The sequence below is a fragment of the Suncus etruscus genome, chromosome 15 (genome assembly GCF_024139225.1).
Source record: "Suncus etruscus isolate mSunEtr1 chromosome 15, mSunEtr1.pri.cur, whole genome shotgun sequence".
NCBI lineage: Eukaryota > Metazoa > Chordata > Mammalia > Eulipotyphla > Soricidae > Suncus > Suncus etruscus.
The window spans coordinates 43,952,459-43,970,819 of NC_064862.1; the positions used below are offsets into that span (position 1 = coordinate 43,952,459).

General features: G+C 36.5%; 1 protein-coding gene across 3 annotated transcripts in view; it reads left to right on the forward strand.

The window, feature by feature from the left end:
- The window catches only part of SIPA1L2 (signal induced proliferation associated 1 like 2), a 290,291-nt gene that overhangs the window by 125,620 nt on the left and 146,310 nt on the right, over positions 1–18,361 (forward strand). For all 3 annotated transcript variants that reach the window (XM_049788914.1, XM_049788915.1, XM_049788916.1), the window contains exon 3: positions 14,710–16,416. In XM_049788914.1, coding sequence (XP_049644871.1) covers positions 14,973–16,416 — 1,444 coding nt within the window. In that variant the 5' untranslated portion in view covers positions 14,710–14,972. The remainder of the gene's footprint in view (positions 1–14,709; positions 16,417–18,361) is intronic.

The window sequence follows — 18,361 nt, forward strand, 5'->3', positions numbered from 1 at the left end:
ACTGGTTTAAACACAATTCTGAAATAAATGATGGGTTCTAAAATTATTCCTACGTCCCCTTTTCTCCAGTACTAAGTTTCTTCCATTCATATGTAATAGCTGAATACTCATCTCACAATACTCACAATGTTTTAAAATTATATTTATTGGAAGTAAGTCTGAATTTGGGAATGAAAGAGAAATATTTTTGTTCGTTTTGTTTTGTTTTGGACCACACAGGGCAGCACTCTATTTATAAACAGTGTGAGTCTCATGAGTTTCTGACAAAAACTCAAAATGCCATTTGAAATACAAAAATTCCCTTGGTTGGCCAAAGTTAACAAAACGCCTATTAACTCACACACAAGAAAATAAAATAATGATTTACAACTCTTCACCCTCTATCATTTTCATATGCCTTATATTCAAAATTCTATAGTAACATTCCATTATTCTACAGTTTTACACATGTATAGAATTTTAATCTCAGCATCTGGAATATGGAAGAAAAATCACAACCGTGGGCACAATTTTCACTAATATGAACCAATTGAGAGAGACGGGCCATACCTTACAGTGCTCAGGCCTTACTCTTGACTGTATGCTTAGGGGATTTCTCCTGATGCTGTTCAGAGGGACCATATGTGGTATTGGGGATCACACTGGCTATATTCAAGACAAGTACCGTAATCCCTTTACTATCTTTTGGCCCTACATTCTGGATTCATAAATTGAAGATCTGATAGGAGATTTTTTTTTTCTTATGCTATTGGAGAAGCCTTCCAAGAGACACCAATGAGCCCCAGGCCACTCCCAGTTATACTTGGTCAGGATGGACAATTAAAATGATATGGGCGATGCTATGGTACTACTTGGGACCAATGATGGTGGGGATCCAGGGCTATATTCCATGATTTTGAGGGAATGGAAAGACATGATATGCTGGAGATATAATTCGGATCCTCAAACATACAAGTATGTATATCCTGAGCTATGTCCCTATCCTCTATCTATTCTTTTTTATTTTGTTTTGGCTTTGAAAGACTGAAGATCAACTTTGAGAAACTGTTAATTTCAGGGGAAAGAACATTCGATAATTTTTGGAAGATTCAGATGACTCATTTTCTGGGGGACCTGACCCCAGTGTCCTAATACTAGATTTGTTTCAGCACAGTTAGTCATTGTAACTGCAATTTCTACATCTCTATTTTTAGTTAAGATAGATTCAGAACAGTAATGATTGTATGTAGTCATAAGTTTCATGAGGCTTGTTAGTATTTTTGTTATTGTAATAAAATATAATGTAGTTCATGGTCATAATTTTATTTTTTCTTTAGGTTAAGGTCTATGGTGATATGAACTTAAATATGTAACCAAGCCAGATTAGTCTTCATCTTTAATCAAAGGTGGTTTAACTTTCTTTTCATAGTTAACATTCAGTTCAGACATTTAAAATTCCAGATACAGGCTGTGGAGGAACAGCTACCACCTCATGCACTGGAATTCATTCTAGGTGGCCAGTGAAATGAAAAATTTCCCCTGGAATCATACACAGCGCCTTATTGAAAAATTACATTATGGACAAAGAGTGGTTAAACATTCACTTTAACATTACACCTAAATGTGAGTTTAGAGGATATTTTATTTTCTGGAGTATGAGCTAGCCAATAGTACTGGGACTATTTCAGAAGAATGAAGACACTTTCTAACTTTTTTAAATTTTGAATGATCTACATTGGGGGCATTTAAACTATTTTCTCTCAAAACAGTTTTAATTATCAGATAGGGTCAGAGAATTTGGACTAGATATAGTGGTTGCTGTTGAATCAAGTATTTATGTTTTTTTTCTCAGTCATTTTGATCACTGTTTTTTTTGCTTTGGATTTGGCTGTGCTCAGAACTTACTCCTGGGGTGCTGAGGATTGAACCTGGGCTGGCCATTAGCAAGGCAAGTGCCCTCACACTATTCTACCTATATCATGGACCTTAGATCCTTGATTGATTGGTGGCTGAGCTTTGTGGGAAGCTGGCATGTTTACTGTCGATGACAGCCCTGAGTAGGTGGATTTTCCACCCCACTCTCTCCTCCCTGCTGAATTTATCAGCCTCCTCCCAACCCAGCTGCCTAGCAATCAATAGAGCAACAGCCCTGGGACTCCTGAGATAAACTTTATTGTCTTCTAGTCCAGGTTCTGAATTCAGTGCTTTGCTCTGAATATGCACTCCTGTTTGTTGACTAGGGTTCAGTTGCAGTCTTGATGAGGATGCTAAAGCTATCCCTCTCCTATATTTATGTGGATCACTTACTATCCATGTCTGACTTAAGTGGATTGTCAGCTCACAACAGGCATCTCAGTTGCCTGTATGGGATTTGAAAAATTCTTGCATTCTGAGCCACAGAGAATATACACATCAGAAATGTTTCAGGGCCAGATCTGCTTTTTATCTTGTGCAGAGTCCACTCTAATTGGAAGTGTACTAAAAGGCAGAGAGATACTGTGGACAACTCTGTAAGGTCTTGGAAGTGGCAGATGACCTTGAATTCAGTAGCAACATTTTCAATATTTTATATATTATAATATTGCTTATAATATAAGCAACCTGATCTATTAACAATCTGATCTATTTTACAGCCTGTTGTATCCTGTTCTCTGGGCTTCTGAGTAATAGGTTTTAAAGGATAGGGAAGTGTCATAATGTAGCACAATTGAAAGAGCATTAGTGAAGGACTTGAGAAGTAGATAGTAACATACTGTTGAATCCATCTGAGTTTTCTCATACTTTTTTCTCAAGTGGGTACAATGATGATACTTTCTTTGTAGTTCTGTAGTGCATAATGCCTTTAAAGATGTAATGCTATGGCAGTCTTCAGACTGTCTAATGAATTATTTCCAATCTGTGGAAATGAAGGATATTGTTTTTATGAATGCTTGCTATTTTAATGAACATAACTAAGTGAATCAGTAATGGTATTCTTTCATCTAGAATTAATGTGCGCTTTCATGTTTAACTATCTTACTGTGGGAATTAAAAAGGAGAAGTTAATGGGTCATCTAATTTTAATTAAATAAGTATAATATTGGGGCTGGAGAGATAGTATATCAGGTAGGACACTTGTCTTAAATAAGCGTAATATGAAAAAATATGTTCTGTAATTTCAACATCCTTTGGTTTTATGGAATATTGATTTATTATTCAAATTGAAGCTTATTTCATATACATACAGATTTATATATTCATATACAGGTTTTTTTGGGGTTTTTTGTTTGTTTGTTTTTGGGTTTTTTAGCCATACCCGGTGATGCTCAGGGGTTACTCCTGGCTATGCACTCAGAAATCGCTCCTGGCTTGGGGGACCATATGGGACACCGGGGATCGAACCACAGTCTGTCCTAGGCTAGCACTGGCAAAGCAGATGCTTTACCACTTTACGCCACCACTCTGGCCTCCACAGTTATTTTTAATTAGGAGAAATCAACTTGTAACAGATAGGCACTATTAAATATGAGAGTACTTTTTGCAATACTTTTTTGCATATAGATTTTGTATGTTTGGCTCCTTTAATATCTGATAAATTTCCATCACTATGCACAACCTCAGAATTTAGGTAATGTGTAGTATTCCATGGTAATGTATTATTGGCTGTTAAGTCTGATTCAAATGATCTGATAGTTCTGAAATAAATATTTTTCTATATAAAATACCCTCTAATGCTCCTATATATTTGATTGCTTAGATGTAGAATCTAGTTAACTGATTTGTACAATTTTATAAACTTTAATATTATTTTTTATTAGTAAGAAAAAGTTCTTGAGCTTGCAAGAGAGATAGAGATTAATTTGTATGTGTATACAAACATATGGTTTATTTTATAATATGCTAGTTAAAAGTGTCTCCTACTCTCTTAACTTCATTCCTTCTATTGCTTATCATGAATATGCATATCTTACCCAACTAGGTTCTTGTGGATTAGGAAATTCTCTCACTCATCTTTAATTTGAGTAAACATGAGAACAATGAGAAGATGACTTGAGTGTGTTATTAATGAATGGAGTTTGTTGTATATTTGCTGTTGAAATAACTATAGTTAAAAAGATCAAATAAATACTAGAATGTATTACAGGAATTTCTTTACATGCCCTTTAGGCTCAGTTGTAAGTAATAATCTTAAGAATTAATATATTCAGATTTGATTATCTTCAGATTTGGCTTTATATTTCACTTGTCTTTTAACAAAGAGCAGAAGCTGCCTTCTATCTTTAATTCATGTTCAATAGTATTGATTTATTTTAGTTTGGTGGAGCAAGGAGACTTCCTAATAGTATTTTCTTACTATTTGCATAGTATGTTTTAATTATAAAATGCTCAGGTTCCCTTCTTTGTTATTCACTGCTACTAATTCTATATTTATAGTATAAAGCAGATTATTTTCTGATTTTCAAATGAAATAACAAGGATAGTCTCAAATTGGTTTGCACAAAAGAGAAATTCCATTCTTCTTTTGCTGTGTTTTCCTAAGAACCAAATGCCTCTGCTTAAATTAGTAATTGAAAAGTCTGATATCCTACTGTGTCATTTGTAATTCAGAGGATACATTGCTGGGAAAAATATATTAAGTAATAATCTCCTAAGGGAAGGAGGTACAGGGCTATCTCTTTTATCTCTTTCTGATCTAAAAGTTAATAGGAAACAGTCAATACCCACAGCTGTTCTTCTGTCTCCTTGAAAAAAATTTCATGATCAAAATACTTGATCTAACAAAATGGCTCTTTGTCTATTCTACTTTTGACATTCAAATAGATGTATAGAAGGATAGGTGAAAGCAGTTTAGTAAGAGGAATAGTTTTATCATTTTTTACTGGCCCAGAAGTTTAAAACTCCCCAATAATCTTAATATAATACAACCAAAATCTAAAATAATTAGTTAATTATTTGACTTTTGTGGGAGTGCTTCCACTGGTGCTCAGGACATATTCCTGGCTCTGAACTAATCATCTGTGTCAAGGCTTGGGGTATCTTCTGTGGTGCCCAGGATTGAACTCAGGTCAGCTGCAGGCAAAGGCAAGTGATTTTCCTGCTGTACTATTTTTTCAAGCCTCCTAAAGTAATTTTAAATAAAAGTTATGATTGGGAAAAATTTGGTAGCTGATTGGAGACCATTTGTATATTTCTCCTTCTGAAAGCTTCCATTTGCCTTTTGAAAAAATTAGCTTTAACAATTGCTAGTAAGTTACCGCATTGTTTTTTGTTATTCTTTGTACATAAATTTGATTGTAATATTTTATAAACAAGATTGTGTCACTTATTAAATGCTATTAATTCCATTTTAGTTGATGTAGTTACATTATATATATACATATATAAATATTCAATTAATTTTAAAATTTCCACTTAGGAACTAGAAATAAGCACTTTGCATCTCAGTCTTACTGAATCTTTAAAATATTTCTTTAAAATAGATACAATTGGGGTCAGAGCAGGTAGGGAGTTCACCTTGCACAGGGCTGATATGAGTGAATTTGATCCCTAGCATTCTGATCTCACAAGGAATAAGCCCTGAACAATATCAGGTGTGACATAAAAACTAAACAAAAGAAAAAATAAAAGAGAAATGCATGTAATTACTCATATTTTACAGTAGTACAAGGAGGCTCAAAGAAGAAATATGTAAAAAAAATTTTTTGTTTTTTGGGTTACACCTGGTGGTGCTCAGGGGTTACTCCTGGCTCTACATTCAGAAATCGCTCCTGGCAGGGTCAGGGGCCCATATGGGATGCCAAGGATCAAACCTGGGTCCGTCCCAGGTTGTCTGCATGCAAGACAAATGCCCTACTGCTGTGCTATTCTCTGGCCCCAGAAATATGTAATTTTCTATATAATTTCTGCTTGCATATGATAAATTAATTCTCTTTGTATTTGTTAAGTGTCCAGGTCCAGAGGCATGGCCTTTTTACAGTGCCTATTTATAGAATAGCACCAGTAAGTTGATTAATAAGAAGTAGTGGACGTAATATTTAAGAAAATGAAAGGTACAGGATGCTTTGAGAGCCCAACTAAAGATATTGTTAAACCAATGCTGATTGAAAAAGCCAGTAGAAGTTATAGTATCAACACTGAAAGAATAGAAGAGCCAGTAGTGAAAGTAGGAAGAAGTAATCTAGAATTAGCAGGTCCTATATGTGTCGGTACAATCTGTTAATTCTGGACTTTGGACACTGCTTTGTATTCATTTAAGTAGTTGCATCCAGCTGCACCAACTGTACCAGCTGCACCCACCACCTACAATCGCCACTTTGTCAATGATCCAAATTTACCTAAGGAGTAGGCACGTTCTAGGGATAAGCATTGAACAGAATATATTAGGTCTTACTCTAATGGGGCTCCATTGATATTAAGTAGATTTTGAAGTATATGAAGAATATAATTTCTTAAAAGTATTCTGAAGTATGATTCCATAAAAATCAATATTCTGGTGCTGGAGCAATAATATAGCATGTAGGACACTTGCCTTGCATGCATCTGACTGAGTTCAATGCCTGGCATTGCCAGGAGCAATTAATTCCTGAGTGCAGAATCAGGAGTAATCCTTGAGCATGGCCAGGCGTGGCCCCCAAAGAGCAAAAAACAAAAACAAACAAACAAAAAAACCCTCAAAATTCTAACTTAATATTTCAGGTACTCTATTGGGGTTCTTTCTTTATTCTGATTTTAAAATATTACTCAGATGTGATGAGAAATTTTTCCAAAAACCAAAACCAAAGTCGAATACTTCAAAACACTATTGGCTATTTAATATTAATATCAATATTATGGTCAGGAAACATTTTGTTCTCTCTCTCAAATAACAAATATATAACAAATAAATATATAAAATTATATTTATATTCTATAATATAAAACTTTACAGAGAACTTTTCTTTTTTCATATTTTCATGCCCCCAAATATTTGTCTTTGCCTGAGTCTCAATATTCATTAATGATAAATGTCTAAAATTATTTTCATGTTTAGCTCTACCAAAAACTGTCAGTAAAAATGATTCTTCATGGTACATAGGCCTCATATCTGCTAAAGGGAAAAATTGGGAGGAGAGGCAGGTCAAGTCCCAGCTCTACTGAAGCCTTACCAGCTTCACCCACCACCTACAATAGCCACTTTGCCTATTATCCAACTTAACCATTTAACCATTGATCTCTCAAAGGTGCCTAACTGACCAAAACTCCAGATATGCTGGTATTTGGACTGACATTACCAGTACTTTGTTAGAGTGAGTAGAAGCACCCTCCTCGCACCCCCAACTCCCGCCTCTTCATACTTTCAAAAGACCTGGCAGCTGAAAACATTCCCTACAGATGCCAAAATAACAGCCACAGGGTTTTGAATTCCTGAACCGCATATGCATATGCAGCTGAGATACAACTCCAAATTTTTCAATACTGTCATTCCAGTAGGAGCACACCAGTTTAGATGTCAGTGTGGAATCAGAGCCATCTATTGTTCAGAATACAACAAATAACAGAAAGATCAGCTAGCAACAAATAGCTTAGTAAACCTTCTGACAATGACTCAATGACCTCATTGTGAGACAAAATAATTTTTACAAATTTTCTTTTATCTCTACTTAAAATAATTTTATTACCACTTACCACTAAAATAATTGTATAATTATTCATAATTTCACTACCATTTAACAAACAATAAAAATATATTATTTCACACTTGCCACGGGAGTAGACTTGAGAATGGATGGGTATTTGGAGACAACGGTGGAGGGAATTTTACATTGGTGGTGTATTGGTATTGGAACATGGAGTGATAGAAACAAATATATTATGAGCAATTATGTAAATCATAGTCTTTAAATAAAATGATTTATAAAAAACATGATTTTTAAATTTTTACTTCATTTGTAACCATCCTTATGTCATAATATCACATTTAAAAATTGTCTCACATCCTTGATTTTAGTACCCACACCAATTTGAGTTATAGATTATTTGTTGCTCTTTAGACATAATTTCACTTAAAGCAAATCTGGATAAATCAGAACTTAATGATCCAGTAATGAATGCATTTCAGGTGATCAGACTTTGAAGTCTGAGCATAATTTGGCTCTATGGTTTCTTTGGTCACAGAGAGGTTAGAAGTGAGGACAATTTGTTCTTTTTTATTCTTTGCTTAGTTATGCATGTATTGGACTTGACTTGATGGGATGAAGTATGAAAATTAAGCAATTTAATGATTGAATTTTAAATACATTTATTACAAATATGTCATATAAATTAAACCATTTTTTTCTGAATAAGGTTCATTATTTGTGAATTTTGTGGCTTCAATCTGCTTGATACAGCTGTAATGCTGGTAAATGGCTCAGTTATAACTAAATATTGGTCTTAAAGACTCCCTAATATCTCATAAAAACTTTGAAAAACATTCTATTTAAAGACAATTATGCTTAAGTATCGCATTTTCTCCATTTCTGTCCTAGTCTTCAGAAATTATTACCAAGAAAATTAGCATAAGAATAGATTTCTCTCAAGTTCTTTCATTTCTCTTTGAGCTACCTATTGTATTCCTAGGTCTTCATAATTCAGATGCCTATGAGGTCACACAGGCTCACATGGCCTTTCTTAACCAATGCTTCTACAGAGTGCTTGTGATGTTTTTAGTTGATATTGAGCAGGAGGATCCATAACATTAGGAATTATGGTAGAGATATCAATATGCATGACCTTAAAAATGAACATAGAAAGAGAGAAAAGGTTTCCATAGAAAGATGCTAGAGATCAGTCTTAATAAATGATCATTTTAGATGAACTCTACATCACTTTGCTCTTTTCAGGGATATATAGTGTCTAAAATTGGGAAATATCCTTGAAAGAATCATGCCTCTCTACAGGATATTAGTTTATTGTCTCTATTTTTTTAATTTTTATTTTGACCAAAGTGGATTACAGATCTTTCACAGTAATATTTTAGGTACATAGTGACATTGAATCAGGGGCATTCCCACCACCATTTTTAATAAAAATTGTTCCTTCACTTTCTTCCTCTTCATTCCTTTCTTCTTTATCTTCCACATCCCTCCCCTCCCTTATCTAACTTTCCATTTTTTAAATTACTTTATTTTAATAAATGCATCTTATATTTGATGTAGTTGACCATAATATATTTTATTCAAAAAAAGTGAGAGCAAAGTTATTAAAAGAAAGAAAAATAGAAAAAAAAGAAACAAGAGAAGATTGACGAAAGAAAGAAAATAAGTACATTGATAAGCAAATTTGTAAAAATTATTGTATCTCCAATGAAGTCATTAAGAAAATGGCAGAAGTTTTAATAAGCTCTTGTTGCTAGTTTACCATGGATTGATTTCATTTGTTTATAAACATTAAGTGACTCAGCTACATAATGGTATTTAAATCGGTATGTTCTATAGAGAAGACAGCATCAAACAAATGAAGTTGTTTAGAAATTCTGATACTGTGGCTTTTTGAGGGTGTGCTCTCAGCTGCTATATCTCTCTGAAGTAGTAGAGTGTGTGTTGGGGGGGGGATGATATCAGTCCATATACCAGCATACCTAGTTTTTGATCAGATTTGTGTCTCTGCAGAGAATTGTAGAGGAGTGATGAAGCAGGACTATAGGCTAAGCAATAGCAATTATGAGTGGTGAATGCAGCAGGCATGGCTTTAATAGTGTAGGGGCTTGGCTATCCTCTCTTCCAGAGATTGCTAACTTTAAGCTGCATGGTCATTGTAGCCATGATTTTTCATTACTTGGTTTACATCTCTTTTTTTTTTTTTTTTTGGTTTTTGGGCCACACCCGTTTGACGCTCAGGGGTTACTCCTGGCTATGTGCTCAGAAATCGCCCCTGGCTTGGGGGGACCATATGGGACGCCTGGGGATCGAACCGCGGTCCGTTCCTTGGCTAGCGCTTGTAAGGCAGACACCTTACCTCTAGCGCCACCTTCCCGGCCCCGGTTTACATCTCTTTTGAGAAAAGAATGAATCTATGGAGCTGGCCTGTAGTGAATATGGTCTCCAATTTTCTATTAGTTTCATGTATTGCATGATTCTTTTTATTTTATAATTTCAAATAATCAACCACCAGAAGTCTATTAATATCCATTGATATATAAAATTGTGTATTTCCTGTAGTGACAATTTTTCAGGTTATTCTGTTAGTGGTTTTCAAGTTCCCATACAGTGTTAAGAGTTCTAATATGATAAAATAGTTCTAGGACTTCTTTATTTTATAACTGAAAGCTTGTAACATTTAACTCCCATATTTCATTTCTGGCAGCTATCAGTCTTTTTCTGTATCTGTGAGTTCTCACCCCACCCCAATATACAATTTCTCATATAAGTGAGACCATATGGTATATTTTTTATTATCTTATTTCATACAGCATATTGTTATCTATTCTCCTTATAAAGTCTCTGGGATGAAATCCAACATCAAATGGCCCTTTAAAAAAAAAAAAGGTCGGGGCCGGAGAGATTGCATGGAGGTAAGGCGTTTGCCTTTCATGCAGAAGGTCATCAGTTCAAATCCCGGTGTCCCATATGGTCCCCCATGCCTGCCAGGAGCTATTTCTGAGCAGATAGCAAGGAGTAATCCCTGAGCACTCTGAGTGTGGCCCCCCCCCCAACAAAAAGATCCATTTTTTAAAAAAAAAACTAACTTAACACTGGGTGTATATAGCAATGAAGTTGGGAAAGTAGTAAGTTTAACATGTTCTTCATAGAATTGATGTGGAAAGGAGCAACTGGTAAAGGTAATTACCATAATATGCGCATCTGGGGATTCCCTTTTGTTTTATTACTCATATAATAGTACTCATGAAATAGCACCTTTATTTTCCTTTTCCCTGCCCCAAAATAGTACCTTTTTAAGAAGAAAAATGGCATGGCCGTTTTCCTTTCAGAATTTTTTTCCCCTTTAAAATGTAAAAAATTTTTTAAGATTTTTTATTTTTATTTTTACTTTTTTTAAATAATATTTTATTTAAACACCTTGATTACAAACATGATTGTGGTTGGTTTCAGTCATGTAAAGAACACCCTCCATCACCAGTGCAAATTTCCGATCACCAATGTCCCAAATCTCCCTCCTCTCCACCCAACCCCCACCTGTACTCTAGACAGGCTTTCTACTTCCCTCATTCATTCACATTGTTATGATAGTTCTCAGTGTAGTTATTTCTCTAACTAAACTCATCATTCTCTGTGGTGAGCTTCATGAAGTGAGCTGGAACTTGCAGCCCTCCTCTCTTTTATCTCTTTTCAGGATTTTGTCTTTACAGTTTAAATATGTCTCATCATCAATGGTTCACAGTCTTATAAAAATAATGAAAAGTAAAATTATAAAAAGGACCAGAGATACACTCACAGATGCTATTAAAATATTGTGTACTGTGCTGGATTTGGGTTCATGCAGTTTTGTTTTGTTCTTAAATATGTGGTTCAGTTGCCCTTTAGGTTAGGTCTTTGTGTGGTTTCCACTTGTAATCCTCCTTTGCAGCACTGACATTTATAGGCATATACCCAGAACCTCAGGAAGCAATGTAGAGCCACTATTGGGAAATAGAACTTAGCAAATAGCTGAATTGCTGACTTAAAAGAAGACCCAAACTGATGACAGCATTGCCCACTGAGGCCTCCCATTTCTCCTCATGTTTGGTAATGGGGCTTCATTCTAATGATGCAGCTGCTGACTTGATTAGAAGTTGAAATATAAACTATTTTTTGTATTAGAAGATCTATTGTCATTATTTATCTGGTGCTTAAGTTAATGTAGAAGCACTTTTCAGAAATGAATGGTGGTTGAATTAAAAAAAATAGGGTAGGGGGCCAGAGCAGTGGTGTAGCAGTAGGGCATTTGCCTTGCACATGGCTGACCTAGGATGGACCATGGTTCAATCCCCGTGCATCCCATATGGTCCCCCAAGCCAGGAGAGATTTCTGAGTGCATAGCCTGAGCGTCACCAGGTGTGGCCCCAAAACAAACAAAAGGGTGGCTGGAGAAATAGTACAGTGGGTAAGGGGCTTGCCTTGCATGCAACCAACAGTTCCAGGCATATCAGATAAAGAGCTGCATGAATACTTCCCAGGGACTCAGAGAAAGAGCCATTGTAAGATGTAGAAAAACATGTTTGGGAAGTAGACTATGAAAATGAGTCATATTTGAGAATAAGAAAAATCAGAATGATACTTCTGAGTTCAGCTCTGGGAGGTGCTGTTCCGATGAAGTATCACATACAAAAGCTCAGAGATGGACAGTTTGAAGACTTGAACAATACTTAGAATGTGTAGGGCATACAATAGATTACTAGGGAGGAAAACAATGAGAGCTGAGGTTTAAGTTAGATGGAAGAGAGTCTAATAGTTCATAGTTGGGAGTTCTGAGAATGATGGCAAGTTTTTCTTCTGTTGCTTATTTTGGGGTGTGTGGGCCATAGTCTGTGGTGCTCAGAGCTGAATTATAGTAACAGTTTTGTAGTCAGGACTTCTGAGGATGTTTGGGGACCATATGTAGTACTGAGGAGTGAACTGGAGTTGGTATGATGCAGGGTAAACTCTTTAATGCTTGTAATCTCTTTGGCTGGTAGGTCTCATTTATTTTACTTACTTAATTATTTGTGGTGCCAGGATTTGAACCTAGGTTTTTAATCATGTAAGTATTTCTGAGCTATATTTTTGGATCCCTTATTTTTATGTAATTTCTCCTATATATGTGGCCATGTCTCTTGTTTTATTTTCAAGCTTCTTGTTCTTTAAAAAACAAAGCAAAAAAAATACCTTCTGGATTTAACTATCTTCTAAATTCCCTTTTATATTTTTTCATTAATTTTAGCCTTTATCTTTATTCAGCTCCCCTTTTCTGGTTTACTTAGATACATTTTACTATATATTTTTTAACTTTTTAAAATGACAAGTATTTACTTCCTGACTATATTTTTTGAAACTATGTAGTTTAAGTGTTTTGAGCTAGGATTATGGGTAGAGTCTATTTCTTTTATAGCAAGTTAATATATATAAAGTGAGTATCATATTAGTGCTTTTGAGAATTCACACAGATGTATACCAACAGTTAAACATTTTCAGCTTTCAAATGCTGTTTTGCAAATTTTATGTGTAGAAATGATAGATAATGTAGAAGTCTAATTTGGTCAAATAACATTTCAGAAAAGATATTGATCAAGAAATTGTTTTTCTTGTTTTGTATTTATCATTTCTACAAAGCATTTGATGATGGCCTGAATTATTTAAGAAATAACAGTAATTCAGGATTATCCATGATTCTTGTAAATAATTGTAGCTGAAATAGATAGATGCAGTTATTGCTCTTCTGAGAACCACCGATAGGGCTTTATCTGTTCTGTGCATGGAAGAATCTGATTGCTTCTTCCTTCATTGCCTCCTAAAATATCACTCCAATTTATCAATTATGAAGCTGCCTGAGGAACAGACAGCTTGATGTCACATGCAGACTATTTTTCTCCCATTGATGTAAGGGAAAGCATAAGAAAAACGTTTGCTTCTCTAAAAGACCATCACATACTTATTTCCAAACCATTAAGAACCTACTAGAAAAGTTCTGTTTGTTCTGTGATTTATTTTTATTTTTGTTTTTTAATTTTACTTCTTTTGGTTTTGGGTCCCACCCGGCGGCAGCGCTCAGGGGTTACTTCTGACTCTACGCTCAGAAATTGTTCCTGGCAGGCTCAGGGGACCATATGGGATGCCAAAATTTGAACCACCATCTGTCCTGGATCGGCTGTGTGCAAGGCAAAGGCGCCACCGTTGCGCTATCTCTCTGGCCCCCTGTTCAGTGATTTTTTTAAATATCCATTTATAGTCATCTACCTCTGGTTTATGTTTAAAAGTGAACCAGAGGGACAGTCTTCTCCCACTGGTTCATATTTAAAACTCACAGTTTTAAAAATAAGACTTGACAGGGTAAAGTTTTTTTTTTTAACTAAACACATAAAGTAATTTTGTTCTTTGTGCATTGATTTTTTAAAATCTATTCATTTGTCAGTGGATTAATGGCCTAATACACCACAGATTTGTGCTGGTTTGAACACCACATTTTTGAAAACTCCCATTTTAAGTGAAGGGTCACTTCCACCTCCTCATTTGATTGGGAGAGAGCGTTCTGAAACTCACTTGTTACTGCCTGGCATTTTACTATTAGATTCTTTAAGGATTTGTAAAGAACTATAATAGCACTTGTTACATGACAGTTGTGTTACTCTCATAGTTGATTGAAATCTTGTTTAATTGCCTAATATAAGCCTGAATGTATTAATAGATAATGTTGATGCAGAGATGAAAGACATAGTTCTGGCTTAGAAGAGCTTGAAGTTAACTGATTGGAAGGGATGGAGCAATTAATAGTATAGGGGAAAATGCTGTGTAATGTAGATCCAGCTGCTGTGGGATCACAGAGGAAGCTTTTTGCTCAGATGTGGGTTGAGGGTAGAGAATGTACTGGGAAAGTCTTTAAAGAGAGAATACAGCTTGATTCTGTAGTATAACTTCTAGCCAGTCAAATAGAGATGGAGGAATTATATTCCAGAGAGGAGGAGAAATGAGGAAATAAGTCCATGATAACTTAGAAATTGGAGGTGGGCAGCAGTAGGAGAGTAGGATATCTCACAAATCATGATGTACAAAATTTGAACTATGGTGACTGTTAATTACTGTTTTCTGTCTTTTAATTCAGGTGAATGAAATACTGTTGCCCAGATGTCTTGAAGAATGTTTTTCAAGAGAACTGAAGTGTATAAGAATTATTTTGACAAATGAAGAGAAAATTGATTGTGGAATAATCTTATTCTGAAGATGTTGTTTTCATTTGGTTTAAAAGAGAAAATATAACTCTAGAAAAAGCCTTTATCTGCAGTTAATGTCAGTTTATAGACAGCAATGTAATTAAATTTACATCTGTCTTTTTGATGACACTTGGAACATTTTGCCTTGGTAGGCATGAGTGACCCAAGGCAGTCACAAGAAGAGAAGCACAAACTTGGCAGAACTTCTTCAAAGTTCAAGGATTCCTCCAGAGTCATGCAGTCTGATGATTATTTTGCTCGGAAATTTAAAGCCATGAATGGCAACATGAGACCTGCCACTTCTTTAAATCCTTCAAATTCCTGTGAGAGTGGTGGTCCAGCTAATGGTACACCAGCTGTGCCCAAGATGGGTGTGAGGGCAAGGGTTTCAGAATGGCCTCCCAAGAAAGACAACTCCAAAGCACTGTGGGAAAGCCGGACTCAAACCAGTTATGAAAGTGTCACCTCCATCTTGCACAATGGGAAGAATGACCTGAGTGATGATCAGCAAGAGGAGCAACTTGATCTAGATTTTGTGGGAGAAATCTTTGTTCACTCTCCTCAAAGAGGACTTCACCCCATAAGACAAAGAAGCAATAGCGACGTCACCATCAGTGACATCGATGCAGAAGACATCTTAGATCAAAATGCCGTGAACCCCAATACTGGGGCTGCTCTCCATAGGGAATATGGAAGCACCTCATCCATTGACCGACAAGGCTTATCTGGTGAAAACATTTTTGCTATGCTTAGAGGGTACCGGGCAGAGAGTTATGACCACAAAACAATGGCCCTTTTTGGGTTCCCAGAATTTTTTCCCTGTGATGATGCGATCTCTCCCAGCCTTCATGCAGCAACTCAGATTTCTAGAGGAGAATTTGTGCGCATCTCAGGCTTAGACTACATGGACAGTGCCCTCCTAATGGGGAGAGACAGAGACAAACCTTTCAAACGGAGGTTAAAGTCAGAATCAGTAGAAACCTCCCTCTTCCGAAAGTTGAGAACTGTTAAAAGTGAACATGAAACATTCAAGTTCACATCTGATCTGGAAGAAAGTCAGCTGGAGAGAGGGATTCGCCCTTGGAATTGTCAACGGTGTTTTGCACATTATGATGTTCAGAGCATTTTGTTTAATATTAATGAAGCCATGGCTACAAGGGCCAACGTGGGGAAAAGGAAAAACATAACCACCGGGGCTTCAGCTGCATCCCAGACTCAGATGCCAGCAGGCCAGACAGGCAGTTGTGAGTCTCCTTTGGGGAGCAAGGAGGATCTCAACTCTAAAGAGAATCTGGATGCTGATGAAGGTGATGGGAAAAGTAATGATCTTGTTCTCAGTTGCCCTTACTTCAGAAATGAGACAGGGGGGGAAGGCGACAGGAGGATTGCACTCTCTAGGGCCAACTCATCGACTTTCAGTTCTGGGGAAAGTTGCTCCTTTGAATCTTCTCTCAGCTCTCACTGCACAAATGCTGGTGTCTCAGTCCTGGAAGTTCCCAGAGAAAACCAGCCCATTCACAGAGAGAAAGTGAAGCGGTACATCATAGAGCACATTGACCTCGGAGCTTACTACTACCGCAAATTTTTTTATGGGAAAGGTAAGGAATAGCGCGTGCGCGCACGCGTGCGTGCGTGCGTGTGCGTGTGCGTGTGTGTGTGTGTGTGTGTGTGTGTGTGTGTGTGTGTACCTGTACGTGTCTGTAAGTCTCAGGGAGTTTCTTCAGGGCCATTTGCAAGGTACTGCTTTGTGTTGGCATGCTCAGGACCATAGTTTCCTGGACTTGCACTTGGTTTCTCTTATAGACCCTCTGCACTGCCACATGAATACCTTCTTTAAGAATCCCTACTTTCCACGGGGCTGGAGGGTTGGTGCAATATCAGAGATTTCTCCTGGCTGTGTTCAAGGGACCATAATGGGATGACTGGAATCAAATCTGAGTTAGCTGTGTTCCACACAGAGAGTTCCCTAACCACTTCAGTTCCTTAAGACATCCATTAAAGTTAATTTCTAACTCTCAAGGATTAGAACTTCAATATATAGATGTTAAGAGGGGAATAGTAAATTCACTTTAGCCATTTATTTGTTAAGTAAAAAGTTTTGCTTAGGGGCCAGAGAGATAGCATGGAGGTAGGGATTTGCCTTGCATGCAGAAGGATGGTGGTTCGAATCCCAGCATCCCATATGGTCCCCCGAGCCTGCAAGAAGCGATTTCTGAGCATAGAGCCAGGAGTAACCCCTGAGCAAAGCTGGGTGTAACCCAAAAACCAAAAAAAAACAACAAAAAAACAAAAAAACGTTTTGCTTAAAAACAAAACAAAACTGGGGCCGGAGTGATGGCACAGTGATAGAGTGTTTGCCTTGCAAGTGGCTGACCTAGGACGGACGTAGGTTCAATCTCTCGGCATCCCATATGATCCCCCAAGCCAGGAGCGATTTCTGAGAACATAGCCAGGAGTAACCCCTGAGCGTCACTGGGTGTGGCCCAAAAATTAAAAAAAAAAAAAAGAAGCCCACTTTCCAGCATTGGCTGGTTGACCATCTCCAATGGAGAAATGCCTTCTTTCTTTCTATTGGCCAATTGGTATCATAAATGCTGAACCTTGTTATTGTACCCCTATTAGGATTCTTCTTCCCTGATTAACTAACTAAATACTTCTCTTGTTCCTTTTAAAGCTCGCTTTCTTTTTTCTTTTAACTGTTTTTTCTATGCTTTTATTCTCTATTTTTGCATATTTTTGTGGCTTTTAGTCTATTTTTGGTAAGATACACTGGAAGTAATTAATCTTTGTTGAAAGATTATATAAATTAGCATTGTAGGCATATTTAGTTTTCTAGCAATTCTACTAATGGGCTTAAAGGTTAAGATAAGAATAATTATTTGGCATTGTGATTTGTAAATTTTTATGTGATAAATTATATTTACTTTGATCTGCATCTTTAGACTTAAAGAATACATTCCTCGAAATCATACAGTATTTTGAGTAACATCCAAATATGCTCAGGCCTTACTTCTGGCTTTATGTTCAAGGATCCTTCCTGGCAGCACTTGAGAGACTATATCTATTGTTAGTGACTGAGCTCAGTTTGGTCTTGAGCACAGCTAACACCCTATTTCCTATACCTCATTTCTTGTACTTCGACCTCAAGTATGTGAAGTCACATACTTGGATTCATAGACTTTAAATAAATGTTTTCACTCCAGAGACATGAGATTCCACTGTTAAAGAGACTGACAGAGAAAAGGATTTTGCATATGTCAAACACTTATGCCAAATATAAGCTTCCAGGATACCCTTTATTTGCTTCTTTGTAGGACGACTTTACCACCTTTTCCCTTTCCTTATAAGGCAACAGTTTTTTTTTTCTTAGAACTGTGTGCCTCTGTTTTTATTTTTATTAATGATTCAACCCCTCCCCAATTCATAGATATCACCCTGGGCCACCTATAGGGACAGACCTGAGCACCACCAGTCTTGGGATCTTTCTCTTTCTTTCTTTTCTCAAGTAAATTGTTCTGTCACTAGTGTGGAGTGCTATAGGCT